Genomic DNA, 19,453 nt, shown 5'->3' on the forward strand with positions numbered 1-19,453 from the left:
ACGTTCAGACCAGTTCATCACCCCGAACCCATCCTCCTCTTTCATTTATCAATCAACAAAAATGTGGAACGACTGTCGAAAAATTGACAGTTTGATAAGCTTTACTAAGTCAACGAACTTAGTTAAAGTAACACTAAAAAGTGAGCTACTCAAGATACAGTCCAGGTACGAAGAATTAGAATGGACAGAATTAAACTTCGATAAGAATGAGCTTGTATTTTAAAACAGAGTCCTTTGACTTTATTATTTTGAAATTGAAGAATCGTTTGGCCATAACTCATTTCGTTCGCATTATAGATTCACATTCACTTTCATTTTCATTTTCACTATCACGCACAGTACAGGGTCATACCTCAATACCAAATTATTATAGGGCACAAGAACAAATTTGTTTACAATTATCAAAATTTGTTGAGCCCAGCAGCTTACTTTCTTTCCTCTCTTCCCCCGTCGTCTGGAGTGTGTGATTTTTGTTGATATCCGAGCTCTTATTTTTATCTTTTGGTTAACTTTCTGTGATTGGACTCGGTATTTTCGTCCCGGCCGAGTGGGACGATGCTTGCTCGCCAGTTAAGCTATACTGTAGATAACACTAATTTCTACAAACCACAAAATATTAAATATAAAATGTGTCCAGTATGGCGCAAATGCATAATTTAATAATTTCTCGACGCCATCGTCGGGGTGAGAGTTATCTGAACCAACTGCACGCCCCTACGATTGCGTCACCACTGGTGAGCAAGCATTTGTTTGTTGTTTAGTTGTGTTGAAAGGGAACATTACTTGATTAATTCATCCATTCGGATTTTAATAACGATGAGCTATGATATACCGTTCATCTTAGATTATTGGATCAATCTTATTATATGATTAGATTTTATAAACGAACTTGGCACACAAAAGATTATAATGCGGAGGTTGGCTGGCTCTTCTATAATAAATACGACACTTCAATTTACAGAATGCTTGCTAGAGATAAGACAAAATATTATCAGACTATACATGCAGCATGAGTAACTGGTGGATAAGCCTTCGGTAAAAACGGATCCGGAAAAGTCAATGCGGCACTCGGGTCCTTGGTATTGTCGTCGGTATATTGTCCATTATCTACGTTCTGCTTTCGTAGTTTAAACAATAGTGAGTTCTAAATATACAGCTTTAAACCGATTAAGTATGAATGAATGAAATACCTGACAATCCGCACTCTTATAATCCAAAAGCATGAGTAACTCGTAGTGATGTATGATTTCTAGAAACTTTAAATTAAATTTGGCGCTCACAGGTCCTCATGAATATGTGATCGCCGCATAAGGTTCTGTAAATGCGCAGGGCACCTTCAAGCTTAAATTATTCACCTTACTGAGGCAGTCAACCAACGCGCGGCTTTATTTTTATGATATGATATGTTTTGATTGTTATTAATAAATACCAAAATTTAAATTTGTTTTCCTAAAATTTGTTTTCCTATTTCTCAGGAAGTCCATAGTGTCTCATGCTTGACCAAATAAACTCTCTTCTGATGGAATCAAACGCTGCCTTAAAATCAATGAAATTAACATAAAGTGGAATGTTAAACTCAATGCAGTTGTGAATAATGGTGCGGATGGAATAAATCTGATCAATACATGAGCGGTTCCGTCTGAACCCACACTGATTTTCCCTAAGAAGACACTCCATTCCAACATCCAGCCTCTTAAGAAGAACCATTTGAAGAACCTTAGAAGACGTTGCCCTAAGAGTTATACCCCTATTATTGCAGCAGTATGAGGTGTCTCCCTTCTTTCCGATAACCACTATAACACCTTTAAGCCAATCCTCAGGGATCACCTCTTCCTCCCATACCTTTTTAAACAGTAGCTCTAGTTGGCCAACAAGAGCACTTCCGCCATACTTAAGTTGTTCATTAGTTATCTCATCAACCCCTGCACTTTTGCAGTTCTTCAGTTTCTTTAGAGCATAACTAATCTCATCTCTAGAAGGAGGTCCATCAGAACAAGAAAGGTAGTCAAAACTCGGTTGTGAGGGCACACCATCGAGGTCATCAAGATTGGCATCCGATAGTGGAGGATTTAAGAGCTCAGTAAAGTGCTCCTTCCACCTTTCCTTCTGACTGTCCGGGTCTGTAATAAAATGACCATCCTTATCCCTAACTGACATACCCACTTTCTTCTTCTTTTTCCCAGAAATCTTCTTTATCTTATCCCAAACTTCCCTTTGCTGGCCTTTCTTAGAAGCCTCCTCTAGATCAGTCGCTATTTTAGTAGCCCAGTTGTTGTTGTCAATTTTACAACTTTTCTTAACTAATTTATTAAGTTTAGAGTAGGCTGATCTATTGACGTTTGAAGTGGGATCCCTCCGTTTGAACATTCCCCGTTGCTCTATCAAGTTCTTAGAGGTTTGCGAAAGGTGTTGTTCTTTAACCTTCCGGGGACGCTTTCCAAGCACTTCCATCGAGACATCAGTGACTGTCTGCTTGAAATTATCCCACATGTCCTCAAGGTTGACCTCATTAGCCAGACAATCAAAACGGTTCTGAAGAGCCACGTTGTACTCTTGAACCTTAGACGAGTTTCGCAAATGTTCGATAGCAGGCACATCATGCCTTTTAGCAGTGATCTTAGCTACCGACTGCAGTTTGATTTGCAGCCGTCCACGAACAAGATAGTGATCTGAACCAATGTCAGCCCCACGACATACCTTAACATCGAGTAGCGAGTGTTGGAATCGTCCACTAATACAAATATGATCTATTTGATTCACAGTTAACCCGTTAGGAGACCGCCATGTACCCTTGTGGATGTCTCTATGCTGGAACAGAGTTCCACCAATAACAAGTTGATTGGCTGCACAGAAATCCATGAGCCTGGTCCCATTGTCGCTTGATGAACTATGGAGAGATTCTCCACCAATAACTCCCTCGAATCCATATCTGTTTGAAGTAACTTTTCCATTGAAGTCACCCAGTAGCAGTTTCAGATCATGTCGGGGCAGTTCACCAAACGTGTCTGATAAAACGTTGTAAAAACGATCTTTCTCTCCGTCATCAGCACCGTCAGTCGGAGCGTAGGCTACAACAACAGATATGTTGAGGTGTTTGCCGTGTAACCTAGCTGTTAAGACCCGCTCTGATGTAGGTACATAAGAGATCAGGGAGTTCCTGACCTTTTTGGAAAGACATAGGCCAACCCCTTGCCTTTTGATACCATCTCCCCTACCAGAATGAATAAGTAGACTACCATTGTCCAAAAGTGTACTTCCAGATCCTGGCATATGAGTTTCAGTAATACCCAAAATATCAAGACTGTAGTGATCAATGTTCTGACTGAGTTGATAAAGCTGTGAAGATGAGCTGACTAAAGATAAAACATTCCAGGTTCCAAAGTACATTGAGTGTTTGCTGTAGTTGATAGGATTGGACTTGCTGAAATCAGTGTCAACATGAGCGATCTGTTGACTAATTACTCTGTTGTTATGACGAGCAACCACTCTTCTCATCAGGCCACTGGGGTCCCTGAGGCTTTGCCCAGTTGCCGTCATCCTGGTCTCACCCGACCTTGCAGAGGTAGAAGCACACCGTCCTTGATTTGTGTGTAATGTTTCAGTAGCAAACTTTTAGAGAGGAGAAGTTGCCAGCATCTCGCACCCGGTTTTTTATCGACCTTTGCCTGTCTAGATCCATAGTGTTTTGTTGCACGTCATCTGTTTATACTGGAGTCACCCAGGACAGATTACAATGCTTAATAGTAGCACCTCGAAAAGGATGTGATTCTTCATCACGCACTATGGTCATTGGAATAGGAGAGGTTATTGGCTTCACTGCCTTCACGATCACTATTCCCTGAGATTATAAATAATCTCTTGCCACCAAAACGGTTTTACATAAACCCCATATCCAACCCTAACCCTAACCATAACCCCAAAGCTATCCATAATCTTAACCACAACCCTAACCCTAACCCGAGCCCTAAATAATCGAATTCACGTTTTACTAGCCTGTCACGTGACCTAAACGGTTTTTTGTCCATAACTCTCCAGGGAAGCTTTTTAACCCTACGTCATGGGGGGTGATTCGGAATCAGCGTCCAAAAATACACCGATTCAGATCGCTTTCATGCCTAAAGGGCCTTTTCACAAGAATTTTCTTAAAATTTGGGCGAGCGATTTAGTAGGAGCGATTCTGAATATGTACTGTGTTGAAATTTAAATTATTAGGCATTTCACGTTCAAATTCACAATGAAAAATCTATAAATCTATCCCAGGCAGCATGGTTTTCTAGAGCACAAGTCATGCACAACCAATATGGTTGACTTTTGTGATAGCCTGGCATTGTCTCTTAACGAAAACATTATCAATCATGTTGTGTATTTTGATTTTGCTAAGGCATTTGATTCTGTAAATCATGATATCCTTCTTCATAAGCTAAAGACCTTATATAACATTGATGGTACACTTCTCAAATTTCTTACCAATTACCTTCAAGGCCGTTACCAAAGAGTGGTTATTGGTAATGAGATGTCATATACCCTCTCAGTTAATTCTGGTGTCCCCCAGGGCTCTATCCTTGGTCCCTTACTTTTTGTATTGTTTATCAATGATATTCCTCTTGGCCTTTCGGATAATACTGATATTGTTTTGTATGCCGATGATACAAAAATCTGGCGTAAAATACATTCATCTTCTGATAATTCCAATTTACAAATGGATATAGACTATCTCTCTGATTCAGAGTTTCACGATAACATAGAACCAGATATTTCCTTCGATATTTTAGAAATTAACTTATATAGCACCATTAAACGTAAAGTGACAGAAGCTTACTACATTAATTTATTTAAACCTAGTATCAATAACAAAGAAGAGTGCGAGAAGCTTAAGGGATTTCTTTTACAACATATTCAAAGACAAATTTAAACAAATAGCACACGACCCTGCTGTTCAGTAGATATTATGTACTTGGACAGAGTGTAAAACGTGTGTACATCACTATTTTCAATGTAATGTACAATACCATTTGATGTAACCTGTATTCAGTGTATGTAATTTTAATTTAGCATTTTAACTAGTATAGAAGCATTTATTATATACTAACATTTATAACAATTTTAGCCTGAAGATGGCGTTGACGCCGAAAATTTGCCCTTACTCCTAACTTCCTTGTTTCATTTGTCCTTGTCTCTTCCAACCGGATAATATCCAGATATCAGTATTTCAATCATGAGACTAATAAACAGCGAACTACTCCGTTATTTGATATCTCTCTGACTGGGCACTTAGAAACAAAATGCGATTCCATCCAGCAAAATGTAAAGTGCTTATTGTTTCAGGAAAACCATCTTTATCTCCTCCATTCGCATACAATCTTGATGGCTCTCCTCTTGTGTATGTAGAGTTAGAAAAAGATCTTGGAGTCGATGTTACTCCTAAGCTAAGTTGGAATAGTCAGTGCGACAGAATTTATAGTAAGGCCTGCCAACAACTTGGTATGGTCAGAAGAGATGGCCATATTGTCATTGATCTGAAACGTCGCCGGGCGCTTTACCTCTCCCTAGTTCGTAGCCAATTCGAAAATTGTTCCATAATCTGGCGCCCTTGTAATAAATCACTTAGTGATAAATTAGAAAGTCTCCAAAAGAGAGCTATTAAATGGATTCTGTCTGAAGAGGGCCGCAGTTATCCACCTGAGCAATATGTCAAAAAGTGCAAGCTTGTCGACATTCTCCCTTTGTCTCAAAAGTTTGACTTGAATGATCTTATTTTTTTCCACAAAGTTCTGAACAATTTAATTCCTGTATCGCTGCCTCACTATCTATCTCTATATCAGGGCACTTCTCGACTAAGACGTTGCCACCTCGACAGTCTGTCTATTGTGTCATCAATTTTACCTAAGTTAAGTCAGAATTGACACACCTTATGTACCTCAAATAGCCCACTGGCAAAATCATTTTTCTACAGAATTCATATACTGTGGAATGGACTCCCTTTACAGGTAAGACAGATTGTGTCTACTAGTCTTTTCAAAGCTGAGGTCACTAAGCATCTATGGAAATGTTTATTGGATAGTGAAACAACAGCCTAGCCTAGTCTCTTTGCTCCCCATATTATTATTATTTTTGTTTTATTAATTTTTTATCTACCTTCCTATACTTTCAACATCATATCACACTTCACCCGCACACCTTCTCACACATTAATGACCATATCAGACCTGTATCTAATGTATCTGGAATTTGACGTATTGAAATACCAATTTTGACTATATATCCACAGTTATACACCATGGATTTGTTTGTTATTAAATAGTTTTTCATAAATTTTTGGATTTAGATTAATTCGATGTAATGGGTCCAAGTTACTGCGGACATAGTTCACTATGTGTTTACCGTGTTTGGGTGCCCATCATATTTTACAGATGGGGGCGATATTTTGAACGATTCTATTTTATATTCATCTATTGCTGTACTCTGTAAAATTTGAAAAGTATTTAATAAAAAAAATAAAGGGAACATTAGTCAAGTTGCAAGTACAAAATATTTGTTTTACAATATACAAACATATGAGTCTATTGAATTATGAATTGTGATTGTCAAATCCATTAAATATTGTCCATTGTGTATTTAAAGAATTTCAATGTTCAGCCTATAGCTATGCCTGTTGTGCAAATTACTACAAACCTCGGCAGGAGACTTGGAACACCTTTTTTAAAAAGTGTATCATCTCTAGTGGCAGATATGACCAAGAAGCCAGAGAAGGTGACCAAATTTGGTGTTTGATATTGATGGCCTATATTGTCTGGGTGAATTATTGCTTTATTCACAACAAATCCCTGCCCAACATTTCATCAAACTGTGTGATGTCATTTCAGGCAGTTATAATTACGCTCAATTCTCAATACGACATGTGGTGCAATGGTTCTGATGCTCCTCTAGCGCACATCAGGTTATATAGCGACTGCAATACAGTGCAAGAATTCTTTTAATTCATGGGCAATAATTGTGGGAAGGAATAAAGTGTATATAGGGAGGTGAACCATATTTGTGTTGGTACATTACAGTGACTGTGTTTTGATTGGTTAATACTGGAAGCTAATTGGTTTACCTCTGTCAAGAGTCAGAATAAATATAGTTCACCTCCCAGTGTTGAGTGATCCTTGAAGGGTCAGGCTGTGACAGTGTGATGAGGAAGGGGAAGGCTTAAGTGGCCATTTTAAGATTGTTACATATCACAGGTGTTGGCATAAGAGGGAGGAGGTCATTAAAGTAGTAGGTAAAGGTAGGTGAACTGACAGTGTTGCAATAGTTTAATTTACTTGCCTTTATTCCAACAAAATTCTGACCAATACTCGGCCAAATATCCAGCCAAACTTTTGATACACAATTTCAAGGAATGCTGATGATCTGTTTTGTCAGGTTTTCATCATTAGACATGCTTGTGTCTGACCATGTCGGCTACTCAGCTAAATTTGCTGAATTGTTTAATAAAGATCTTGATGTTGACACTGAACGGGTTATAGTAGAATTCAACTCTCCCCAAGCAACCCATCTTGGAAAGAACGGATCAACAATTGCTGAAATTAGAAAAGTTGCAGATTAATTGGCTGTATGGGAAGTTAGTTGAAACTTGACCTGATTTTTGTAAATCATTCATACAATTTTTCACAAAAGACTCACTGAGCTATTTTCGAAACTATATTATTATTTTTAACTAATTTTGAGTTTTTTAAACTAAATTATATCTAATTGTTGAAATTTATGGTATATTTTTAAAACCGACTAACTAAAATGATTTTATTAATCTGGGGTTGATTATTTTTACAGAAGTTTTTCACAGTTTGTGGAGTTGTAGATTGCTGTTGCGTATACTTATGTTTGCAATTCGTCCTATGCATTGAATCAGTGAAAAACAACTGAAATTGTTGTTATATCTTTATTTATCACCATCAGACTGTGATTTCTTTATCTAGTATTTGAACATAACCTTACTCCTTATAACCATTCGATCAGAATTTAATATGCAGTAAAACCCTGATTTACTGTGGAGTTTTAAAAAATGTGGGTATGCGGTAAATTATGCAATATATCAGGGTTTCAAATACCAGACTTAGTTGGTATTTTTCAGTTATATATTAAAATACAATAACTGCAGTGTAGGCAGAATCATGGCAGGACGAGGAAGCAAAGCAGGGGCTAGTGACGACACTGTCATCAGGATCCCACCTCACTTTTATATACATGTGCTGGATCTCAAATCCAATGTTACCAAACCTATAATCGGACCTGAGACCTTCGTCAGACAGGTACTGAGATGAAGAAGTTATTTCTTATTGCCATTTATAATTGAACTATTCACACTGCTACTTATAGAATTGCTGGTGTTTTACATATTATTTGATATAGTCAGATACATTAACTAGATATTGTTTTAATTTGTTACCATTTATTTTATGAAAAATTGAAAACCATGTGCATGTCCATTGTCCAATGTGATCCATAGCACTAAGATTTCATTTAGATACCAAAGGAACTTCCTGGATCAAAGTAAACATCACAATGCTGTTGTTATCTTAGCTAAATAAATACCGTTCCGATTTTATGCCTATCACTGCAAAATCACACCCAGAGCATTTTATATTAACCTACCTTTAACACTTTCTAATAATTTGAGCTAGCATGATGGTATTCAGAGGGCATTTGTAATGTACTGTGAGCTGGTGATGTCATCATACTGCCCATTACTGCATTACAATGACCATGCCTCCCCATTAGCTAGCAACTGCCAATAAGCTATATCATCATAAAAGTTTAAGTTTTAAGTGTAAAACTTATTTAAGCTCTAAGAGCTGACAATGTTATTTCAACCAAAGGGTGCGCATTTACATAATTACTAAGATTTAATAATGTTTTCAGGATAACGAGAAAGTGGTAGATGGACCCACTAAGATGGTGATAATCCCACCAAACCACTACTGTGTAGTTGCTAACCCTGTTATGAGAGATGAGGAGGGAGAGGTTCAGTTTGATCAGTACGGACAGGTATGTGTGTAAAGTTAGAGTACATTTAGAGTACATTTAGAGTACATTTAGAGTACATTTAAAGTATATTTCGAGTTCATTTCGAGTACATTTAAAGTACATTTAGAGTACATTTAGACTTAGAGTGCATTTAAAGTACATTTAAAATAAATGTAGAGTACATTTAAAATACATTTAAAGTACATTTAAGTTTGATCTGCGCACAAAGGAGCATGTCAAACATTTTAAGTCAATTTTAAATTTTCTTTCAATCTTTAATTGTAATGGACAATTTTTGGCACGCTATTATTTGCAATATATCAATTGTAATACTCCGTAATGCGTATTATATACATATTTTTGGATACCAAAAACAAAAGATAAAAAGTGTGAGTTATCTCAATGGTTCTTCTTACCACTGTCCTTTAGAAGTTAGCTAATAATTCTCGCGCTGCAGTGTAACCGTTATCTGCTTAGACCACTGCTTCTTCCTTGTAGAACTTCTCAACTTGGCTATGTATACAAGTTATACTGCACAAGGTAACGTGGCCTTTAGTATCAGTTTCAGTGAATTTTGCTTGATCAAATTAGGAGACTTCATAATAACAGAACATAAAATGAGAAACTCGTGGTGAGCAAGATAAGATAGCGGTCCAAGTTCGCAAATTTGTTCACTGATGGTACAATGTGGTGGAATGTGGTGGAATGTGGTGAGATGTGTTTACCCCCCCAGTTATCGGATGAAATACACCAGAGTTAAATTATTTGTACATAATTAGTGGCTGAGCTAACTGTATGGGATAAACTGTTCGCAGTGTACAAACTTTGTACATTTCATAACGTTAACGTTATGGAGCTCGCTTCCTACTCACAAACAAGGCGGAAGTTCAAATATTATAAATTGTTCCGGTGAGAATATTACCCACTGCTAGTTTTATTCACAGCTCAGTTTTATACACTGCTCTCACCCTCCCCCTGTACAGTGTACTACATGTTTTATACACTGCTCTCACCCTCTTTCTCAGGCTAAACTACTACACGCAGACCAAGAAGTACGTCTCACTCAAGAGCCCTTCCCTTTGTACCCCGGAGAGTCCATGGAGACCAAGGTAACCAAACTGCGCGCTGTTCCGACCAACACAGCACTCCGCCTGCGCGCTATCGCAGACTTCTCAGACTCTGACGGAACTAAGAGATGGGCTCACGATGAGTGGCTCTTTACTGGACCTGGTTCGTTATATAAGGGGGGGGGATCATGTTTAAATCTACAGTCATAACTCAAAAATGTTTACAAGATATTTGAAGGAGGCTGTAAAAACTGTTTTGAGGTGAAAACAGCAGGTAGCAAATTAGAATGTATGCAGCTGTATGCAGCCTTTAGTATAATATATTATACACCCTGACCACTATTTGATAGTGTTTATGGACCATAATCTCCATGTAAATACAGTATACACTCAAATAAACATAAAAGTACTGTGCAAGTAATCAGATAATATCATTAAAGCACTTAGCATATATCAAACTTGATGAAATTGAAGTTAATTCTAGGGCCCCAAAAGGCCCTACACATATCGAAAATCCAAAAAGGGCCCTAGAAATCGGGGCTTTTTGGGGCCTTTTGGGGCGTTGGCCCCCCCCCCCCCCCCCCCCCCCCCCCCTATAAAATATATTATGAAAATGTAACTATAGAATAGGTCGATAATTGTATTTCTTTTGTTCTAACAAAATGCCATCTGTAAATTTTCCAATAAGTTTGATATCGTTTTGAGATAAAATTGTTAACATGTTGTTGTGTTGACAAAACATCTGAAAGCTCCTCTCAATTAAGTAATAATATGCAGATAATGATGACGAAAGCTCAATACATTCAGCTAATCGTGTTATGTTTATTGTCTTGAGTAGTTCTAGTTTAATATCTCTACAAAGCAAGCCAGTGCGTGACTATAATTACCTATAATTACCTTCTGGAAGCAGCAGCTGATGATGTCACTCATTGGGAATGTGGTGATCTCACTCTCTCACTCTAGAATGATCTCACTCTTAGCTCTAATATTATTGATATCACATTTCAACCCACTGACCACTGGGACGAGTAAATCTTCATCTCAATCATAAATCTATTATTTACTGATGTCACTCCTTTGAAGTGCGATTCTTGAACTAAAATCACCTATATGGTGATATTAGTTCGATAATCTAACGAGCCAGTCTGATAAATGTACAAATCGCACACTATTGCAGTGATATTAATGTATTACACAGTACACACGTCACCTGTGTAACATCAGACTGGAAGGTATAGACACTCCAGTGTGTGATTGTTAAATGTTGAACACACTGCTACTGACACAACAGCTGCAGTTACATGACGAATATAATCTATTGTGACGTATTTGAATTCTGGTTATCTAGACTGAATTTTGCAAACCGGCGGCCAAGATAATAACCATATCATATCACCTACTTCCAGCCTGGTTCAGCCATCAGGTATTACAGTGAATAATTAGATTTCAATTTTCACCTGGCCTGTTTCTTACTATCTTTCTATCTGGCAGTTTTTATTAGCTTCTAGAAGGAATATTAAACTTCACACACCCTGAAGCAGTCTGGCTAAGTAACCCGTGAAGTGGTCACGTGACCAGCGAAATAGAAATCAGAAAGATATGAGTTCTTAGTAGATAACATGCAACTCTCCCCACAACTGATACACACGTTCAAGCTATAAACAATAGAGTTAACTCGAAACTCTCAAGCTTTGTCGTCTATTTTCTGCTTTAACAGTAACGTAATGTCGCCTAGTAAGCACTAAGCATGACGACAGCTTTCTCCGAGCTGATTACTCTAAGTTATTGAAATGATCTCATACTACCTAAATAACTTAACTTCAATATTTTCTGTATTAAATATTACTTTTTACAGGAACATACATACCCCACAAGAACGTGGAGGTTGTTGAGACGATCAGAGCGAGCATCATCAGTCCCAACCAGGCTCTCAGACTCAGGGCTCTCAAGGCATGCAAGGTATGTTAGTCCCAACCAGGCTCTCAGACTCAGGGCATGTAAGGTATGTTAGTCCCAACCAGGCTCTCAGACTCAGGGCATGTAAGGTATGTTAGTCCCAACCAGGCTCTCAGACTCAGGGCTCTCAAGGCATGTTAGTCCCAACCAGGCTCTCAGACTCAGGGCTCTCAAGGCATGCAAGGTATGTTAGTCCCAACCAGGCTCTCAGACTCAGGGCTCTCAAGGCATGCAAGGTATGTTAGTCCCAACCAGGCTCTCAGACTCAGGGGTCTCAAGGCATGCAAGGTATGTTAGTCCCAACCAGGCTCTCAGACTCAGGGCTCTCAAGGCATGTAAGGTATGTTAGTCCCAACCAGGCTCTCAGACTCAAGGCTCTCAAGGCATGTAAGGTATGTTAGTCCCAACCAGGCTCTCAGACTCAGGGCTCTCAAGGCATGTAAGGTATGTTAGTCCCAACCAGGCTCTCAGACTCAGGGCTCTCAAGACATGTAAGGTATGTTAGTCCCAACCAGCCTCTCAAACTCAAGGCATGTAAGGTATGTTAGTCCCAACCAGGCTCTCAGACTCAGGGCTCTCAAGGCATGTAAGGTATGTTAGTCCCAACCAGCCTCTCAAACTCAAGGCATGCAAGGTATGTTAGTCCCAACCAGGCTCTCAGACTCAGGGCTCTCAAGGCATGCAAGGTATGTTAGTCCCAACCAGGCTCTCAGACTCAAGGCTCTCAAGGCATGTAAGGTATGTTAGTCCCAACCAGGCTCTCAGACTCAAGGCTCTCAAGGCATGTAAGGTATGTTAGTCCCAACCAGGCTCTCAGACTCAGGGCTCTCAAGGCATGTAAGGTATGTTAGTCCCAACAAGGCTCTCAGACTCAAGGCTCTCAAGGCATGCAAGGTATGTGAGTGACACATGTCTGTTGAGAGAACCACACTCACGCTCTTGTCGTCACTCCAAAATGCGCCTCTAAGTGCTCAATGGAATGTCAGAGTCAGAGCTAAATAACAGCATATTAGCGTGTGTGTGACCCTGGGTAGTGTACTAGACACTAGTTCTGCTGAGTGTAACAATACTAATATTAGTATTTACCCAGGACCAGGGAGGAAAGGATCGAGTGTGTGGGGAGGAGTGGCTGATCAACAAGACTGGAGCGTACCTACCAGGTGCGTACGAGCAAGTTGTCGGGTTTATCTCCGCATACGTTTTGACAGAGAACATTGCGCTGCACCTGGAGGCCCTGCAGAGTTATAAGGATAGGTTTGATGTGGACAGGAAGAGTGGAGAACAGTGGCTTATCACCATCAACGTTAGTACAACTTGCAGTTACACTTTTACCTGGTGCTCAAATACTTTTACAATTGGGTGTGCAATGTAATAATTTCACTGCCGTCAAAGTTTTACTGTCACTAATAAAATAATTTTTCTAATCAGTTACACTTTTACCTAGTGCTTTATTAATTTTAAATACTTTCACTTTCATGGGTTTGGTAAAAGCAGTGATATATGTGTATGGTATCATTCCGAAACAAAAAACCGCTCAAATGTAAAATATATAGTACAAAAGATGTATTATATATGCTCCTTTACAAATGTAACTATCTGCAGGACTCTGAAGCGTTTATCCCGGACGTGTACGAGAATGTGATACAAGTAGTGAACATCTCCACACTGACTAACAGACAATACTGTGTCATACTCGACCCAATGGGAGAGGACGGTAAGAACAAGTTGGGACAGAGGAAACTGATAAAAGGAGAGAAGAGTTTCTTCTTGCAGCCAGGAGAGAGACTTGAGGCTGGATACAGGACGTTCATATTCTGGGGGAGGATGAGGCTATCATCATCAAGGCAGTGCTCGCTTTCAAGGACAATGTAAGTTATTATTATTGATACTGTCCGCTAGAAACTCCCACCCCCTCTCCCCCACTCCCTCTATTTAGTTATCATATTTAATATTCTTCATTGCTTGTAAAACAAATTGTCCTTGTAAACAACTAGTATAGGACACTATGGCGGAAGTCGCGAAGGCGGAAGACCCAAGGGCGAAGGACCCAAGGGCGAAGGATCCAAGGGCAGAAGTTTCCTAAAACGATCACATGTCTCACTTTATCATGGAAATATACACCGTCCTAAATATTGGATTAGTAATACTACAAAACCTGCTACATCACAAAATTTACTCCTAATTGTATCAATTATATTTCAATCATTTTAGTGATCCTGATTTTGAATTTAGGACATGTGATCGTTTTAGGCCCTCGCGTCTTCCGCCCTCTTGACCGATTCCCAAAGTTATTGAGCTCTGCTAGTGATACGTCCACATATCATGCAATCTACTGTGTTGCTAATGTCGGGGCGTCATGACAACCAAGTGGTACACAGAGATTGAGATATACTGTGTAGCTCTCTGCATCTCCACAGATCATATATCTGCACAATAGACAGAGCTTCACAGACCTGTTAAGTGTCCAGCTATGACAAGTACTTTTACACACTGTGTGGAATTGTAAGGAATGTGACGTATTTCTGAGAGAAAGATTGAGAGAGTGTGCTGACTTGTCATTAGTCCTTTATTTACTATCGGGCAGAGTTACCTGGTTACCATAACAACACTATATAGCTCTGCTTCTGAATATTCAATTACTTGTCCTCTTAATTCAGTCTCCTACAGGGTAAATTGTGAGTGTAACTGATTGTAACTGAGTGTAACTGATAGAGAGATAACTAACAGCTGTATTAGCTGTTTCAAACCTTATCTTACACACGTAATCTTGGGTGTCCAACGGATTTTAGCAATATTTACACTTAATGTGGTGTCTGTAGTGTTGTTTTTCCCTGAGTATAAGAACACTCAACAATATTCTACACTATTACTCTGTTTAAATAAACTCAGTCTCAGTAAATGTGTACTATCATGAAATTTGTGTTATCTGAACAATAGTTATTTTGGTAAAAATATGAAAAAATCACAATGTTTGCTCTAAGAGATATTATAAGGGGCATCCATACATTAATCAAAAATTAGGTAATATATATACATACATTATTATTTGATTGTTTCACACTTTTCACATTTCATAATTTTATTACTAGGTGGAGGTGATGTTATTGAGACTTTGGGCGGCCAAAAAACCCCTGTTCTGAAAGTTGTCCTCTGTACTTGTTTCACTGACCCACGCTTTTTAGCATTTATACATTTCGGCCCATTTTATATGTTTGTTCGAATTGCTGTACATTTGTATACTTGCTATTTTGTAAAAGTTTCAAATCAAATCAGGTATGGGAGTGTTCACATTTTCCGTCAGCAGATGGGCGGAGGACCTCCGGAGGTGTTATTGTGTACGTTACCATGGTAACTAACTAGTAACCATAGTAACTTTACCAGGGTGTAGACAGAGCTCCAGGCAACATGTGGATGATACGAGGACCCTGCGAGTTTATTCCCACAGTAGAGATGGAGATAATAGACAGGAGGAAAGCAATGCCCCTGGATGAGAACGAGGGTATATACGTGAGGGACATGAAAACTGGAAAGGTAGGTTTATCTTCTAATTGTGCACGTGTTATATTGTAACACGTGTTGTGTACGTCACAGGTGTTAGGAGGAAATTGTACTCGGAGCACACCACTCTAGTAGCACTATCTTTCTCAGTTACTGCTACTGAAGAGCAGATTTCATGGCTTACACAAATAAATATTCCATTTCCTAATAAAAAGTCCCTCAAGATATGCACGAATCGTTGTACATTGTAAAATATTTAATATTGAAAACAGTAATATAATAGTAAAACAGTAATATAAAATAATAATACATGTAAACTGAACAGGTGAGAGCAGTAGTTGGACAGACTTATGTGCTGAACCAAGATGAGGAACTGTGGGATAAACCTCTACCAGAACAAATAGAGAAACTTCTGAACGCAGAAATTGATCCTCTAGCTGACAGGACCGCTCGGGCACACAACAAGGAAACTAAAGGAAGACTGAAAAGCAAGGTCGTTAGCTACAGAGTACCGCATAATGCAGCTGCTCAGATCTACGACTACAAGGCTAAGAAGGCCAGGTAAAAACACTGCTTACTATTGTTGTATCTATTTTTGATTCTACACAAATATTTGAAAGTTGTACGGTTAGCAGTTGTCTCATTTTGTCAAGCTTATCTAAATTATGTGGTTCACACTCCCAATAAATCTGTATATATTATATATATATAATATATATGTGAATTTCGTGTTTTACTGTTTCACTGAATGTCTCAAATATATATATATATATATTATATTAATTCTCTGTCAGGGTTGTGTTTGTAAATCTGTCTGATATATTAATTCTCTGTCAGGGTTGTGTTTGGACCTGATCTGGTAATGTTGGCTCCAGATGAGCACTTCACCCAACTCTCCCTATCCGGAGGTAAACCAAAACGTCCCAACTGTATCCGATCTCTGTGTCTCCTGCTGGGACCCGACTTTATGACTGATATCATAACTGTAGAGACTAGTGACCACGCCCGACTTGCTCTGCAACTCTCTTACAATTGGCACTTTGAGCTATCTAAGGACAATGCTGAGAACGCTGCAGCGCTCTTCGCTGTACCTGACTTCGTGGGAGACTCGTGTAAAGCGCTCGCTTCTAGGATCAGAGGGGCTGTGGCGGCCGTGCCTTTTGATGACTTCCACAGGGTTAGTGGATTTATATTATATGATAATAGTTCGGGTCTTACTGTTTACTTATTATCTTAATGATATTGTGATATTTACCTTTCAGTAGATTAACTTGTTTTCAGATTTTATTAATAATGTAACTGTTTTCAGAACTCTGCTCGAATCATCAGAACATCTGTCTTTGGACTGGATGAGAATATGAAGGTTAGTTCATCTGATGTTACTAATTTTGTTTATTTCATTGTTTTATTCGTTGTATATAGACCCTTCTTTTTCCAGAAGAATTGTTTTGGTGCGTTAGAGCCATAAACTAATTAAATTATAGAGTAGAATGAATTTCATATGTCGCATCTGAAAAAATAAAGCTAAGGATCAGTTATATTAAAATGCTAATCTCTTGGCTCTAATATTATTACAGTTATATACGATCCCGTCACATTCAACATCTCAGTAAATGAATTAAAGGAATACATTACATAAAATTGTAAATAGTTCCTATATATCCCAGTATTTTATTTAACGTGGATCACAATCCATTAAAAGATCTTAACTATTAAATTACAGAAATCAAACCTTTTTAAGGTGAAGGACAGCTTCAAGTTCACTGCAAACAAACTAGTAATAACGAACGTGGATATCCAGTCAGTGGAACCCGTTGACCAGAGAACCCGAGATTCCCTCCAGAAATCCGTACAGTTGGCTATTGAGATCACTACTAATTCCCAGGAGGCTTCTGCTAGGTCAGCTTCTTATACATTATCCTTACGGCTTACATTTACACTTGTTTATTTATGCGCAGTGCGCACGATAGTATGAGATTATTTCTCTGTCCAATAAATTCTCCCTGAGCTACCCTGTATACTTTGATATTGATCCTGGACTGTTCATGCTGGACATATTACTCACATATTACTGGACATTTTACTCACATTTTGCTCCCCAAACCAAAACCAAAACCAAGATCGAAATCCGATGGGACACAATTTGACAGTTAGTCCCGATAATGGCCGCCGCGTTTTTAAGATCCTAGAGATCCCAGCGCATCACGCGTGTTTCGCTTGATCGATCGATCTGAAATATATACGCGCGTATAAATAATGCATGTCATATTATTACGTGGGATTATCGTGGTCACAAATGCACAAATGCATGATCTGATTTGTGCGAAAAATATTACAATTTTGTGCAAACAAGACTCCCACTGTTATAATGCCTGCAACCTTCTTCAGACATGAAGCTGAACGTCTTGAGCAGGGTGCTAAAGGTAAGCTGGAAAGACAAAAGATTCACGACGAGGCAGAGGCTGAGAAAGCCAGGACTGAATTGTTGAAACTGCAGTCCCTGTCAGCGGCTGTGGAGAGTACTGGTCAAGCCAAGGCAGAGGCATTGTCTCGTGCTGAATCCCTGAAGATTGAGGGTCAGGCTGCTGTCGAGCAGGCTCAACTCAAGGCAGAGGCTCAGAACATTGAAGCAGTAAGTATTATTAGACATCCTGAAAGTACAATACTTAATGAATTTAATTGAACATGCTATGCCATAATTTTTGCTCTAAGTTAGTCCTAACTTTTAATTCTTTTAGGAAAACGAGCTGAGGAGAATTAACGACGCCCGTAAAGGAGAACTGGAGTACATCAGCTCCACCAACGGTCTTGAGATATCAAAAGCGCAGAAGATGGCTGAGATTGAGACAGGCAAATTCCAGAACATGGTTACCACCCTTGGTCCTGAAAACATTGCCAGGATTGCTACCTCTGGTCATGACAACCAGGTATGTCTAAAACTTGGGAACTTAGTAATTAATTGCTATCTCGTAACTTTGTTTCATTCCCCCAAAACACCAGATCTCTCAAAATATCTGTTTCAATGTGCTGATATGTGATACTGTTTTATTTCAGTTGGCGATGTTGCAAGCCCTGGGACTACAGTCTACACTCATCACTGACGGTTCAACTCCTCTCAACCTCTTCAACACTGCTAAAGGACTCGTTGGTGCACTGCCTCCTCCACAGCATTAGCTGAGGAAATGAGAAATCTTGGGATAAAAACGGACATTTTCAAGCTGTTGACAGCGTCAAGAAACGCTTTATTTTTCACATAACATTCAAGTATATAAACTCAGTATGTTTGAGATTTATTAATAATAAACCTTCGTTAAGGAAGTATGTATTTCAGTTTTTTTGTGGATGATTTTATAGTGTTTTAGAGTAGTCAGTTTAATGTGAAAAAATTTAAAATGTATATTACATATTATTATTATTACATATTATTATGCTAGTTTTTCGCACAATGTGTCAATGATAATGAATTTCGCATCTTGTTAGAAACTTTAAAAGAATGATTGCTCGTTTAACAAAATGTTTTACTGTTTACCCAATGATTAGGTGGTGGATACTGGATATAAAGCGTAATTACTACAATTAAACGGATTACTGACCGCCTGTTTCTGTTCGATCACTCGCGATGTCAAAGATTCGATAATTAAAATATCCTGTCGTACTGAAAGCACAGTTGAAGCTATCTTGAAATGATATGAAAGTGTGAAAAGTGACAAGGTGTCCAATAAGCAACCTGCGCTCTGGTCAAGAGAGCGGGGTTATTGCTCGGCAGTTATCCAATTGACTAAGTGCACATTGTCCCGTATAGTTGTGCTACTACTGATTTGCAATGTTTCCTGCAGCTCGGACCTAAGTGCTATTCTCAACTTCTGATCGGACATTTAGCAGCACCCCGATCTCAAGATGATGCCCAGCGACAGGAAGTTTCT

The 19,453-nt window shown here is 38.8% G+C and overlaps 2 protein-coding genes across 2 annotated transcripts in view; one reads left to right on the plus strand and one right to left on the minus strand.

Moving 5' to 3' along the window:
* The window catches only part of LOC134811587 (major vault protein-like), a 30,629-nt gene extending 11,585 nt beyond the window's left edge, over window positions 1-19,044 (plus strand). Inside the window, 15 exon segments of the mRNA XM_063818559.1 lie at window positions 8,144-8,294; window positions 8,905-9,030; window positions 10,035-10,239; window positions 11,932-12,035; window positions 13,123-13,335; window positions 13,635-13,827; window positions 13,830-13,900; window positions 15,414-15,563; window positions 15,856-16,091; window positions 16,368-16,707; window positions 16,840-16,893; window positions 17,272-17,429; window positions 17,919-18,162; window positions 18,269-18,457; window positions 18,585-19,044. Of these exon segments, the coding sequence (XP_063674629.1) occupies window positions 8,157-8,294; window positions 8,905-9,030; window positions 10,035-10,239; window positions 11,932-12,035; window positions 13,123-13,335; window positions 13,635-13,827; window positions 13,830-13,900; window positions 15,414-15,563; window positions 15,856-16,091; window positions 16,368-16,707; window positions 16,840-16,893; window positions 17,272-17,429; window positions 17,919-18,162; window positions 18,269-18,457; window positions 18,585-18,704 (2,541 nt within the window). The 5' untranslated portion in view covers window positions 8,144-8,156 and the 3' untranslated portion in view covers window positions 18,705-19,044.
* On the minus strand, window positions 1,465-3,495 carry LOC134826314 (uncharacterized). The gene has a single exon (XM_063838645.1). The coding sequence runs from the start codon at window positions 3,493-3,495 to the stop codon at window positions 1,465-1,467; it is 2,031 nt and encodes a 676-aa protein (XP_063694715.1).
* Window positions 19,045-19,453: the final 409 nt, after the last annotated feature.

The sequence above is a fragment of the Bolinopsis microptera genome, chromosome 2, assembly GCF_026151205.1.
Source record: "Bolinopsis microptera isolate Bmic1 chromosome 2, MBARI_Bmic_1.0, whole genome shotgun sequence".
Classification (NCBI taxonomy): domain Eukaryota; kingdom Metazoa; phylum Ctenophora; class Tentaculata; order Lobata; family Bolinopsidae; genus Bolinopsis; species Bolinopsis microptera.

Excerpts from the sequence above, each read along its gene's own strand:
- LOC134826314 (XM_063838645.1), bottom strand. The coding sequence starts at position 3,495 with ATGAGAAGAGTGGTTGCTCGTCATAACAACAGAGTAATTAGTCAACAG.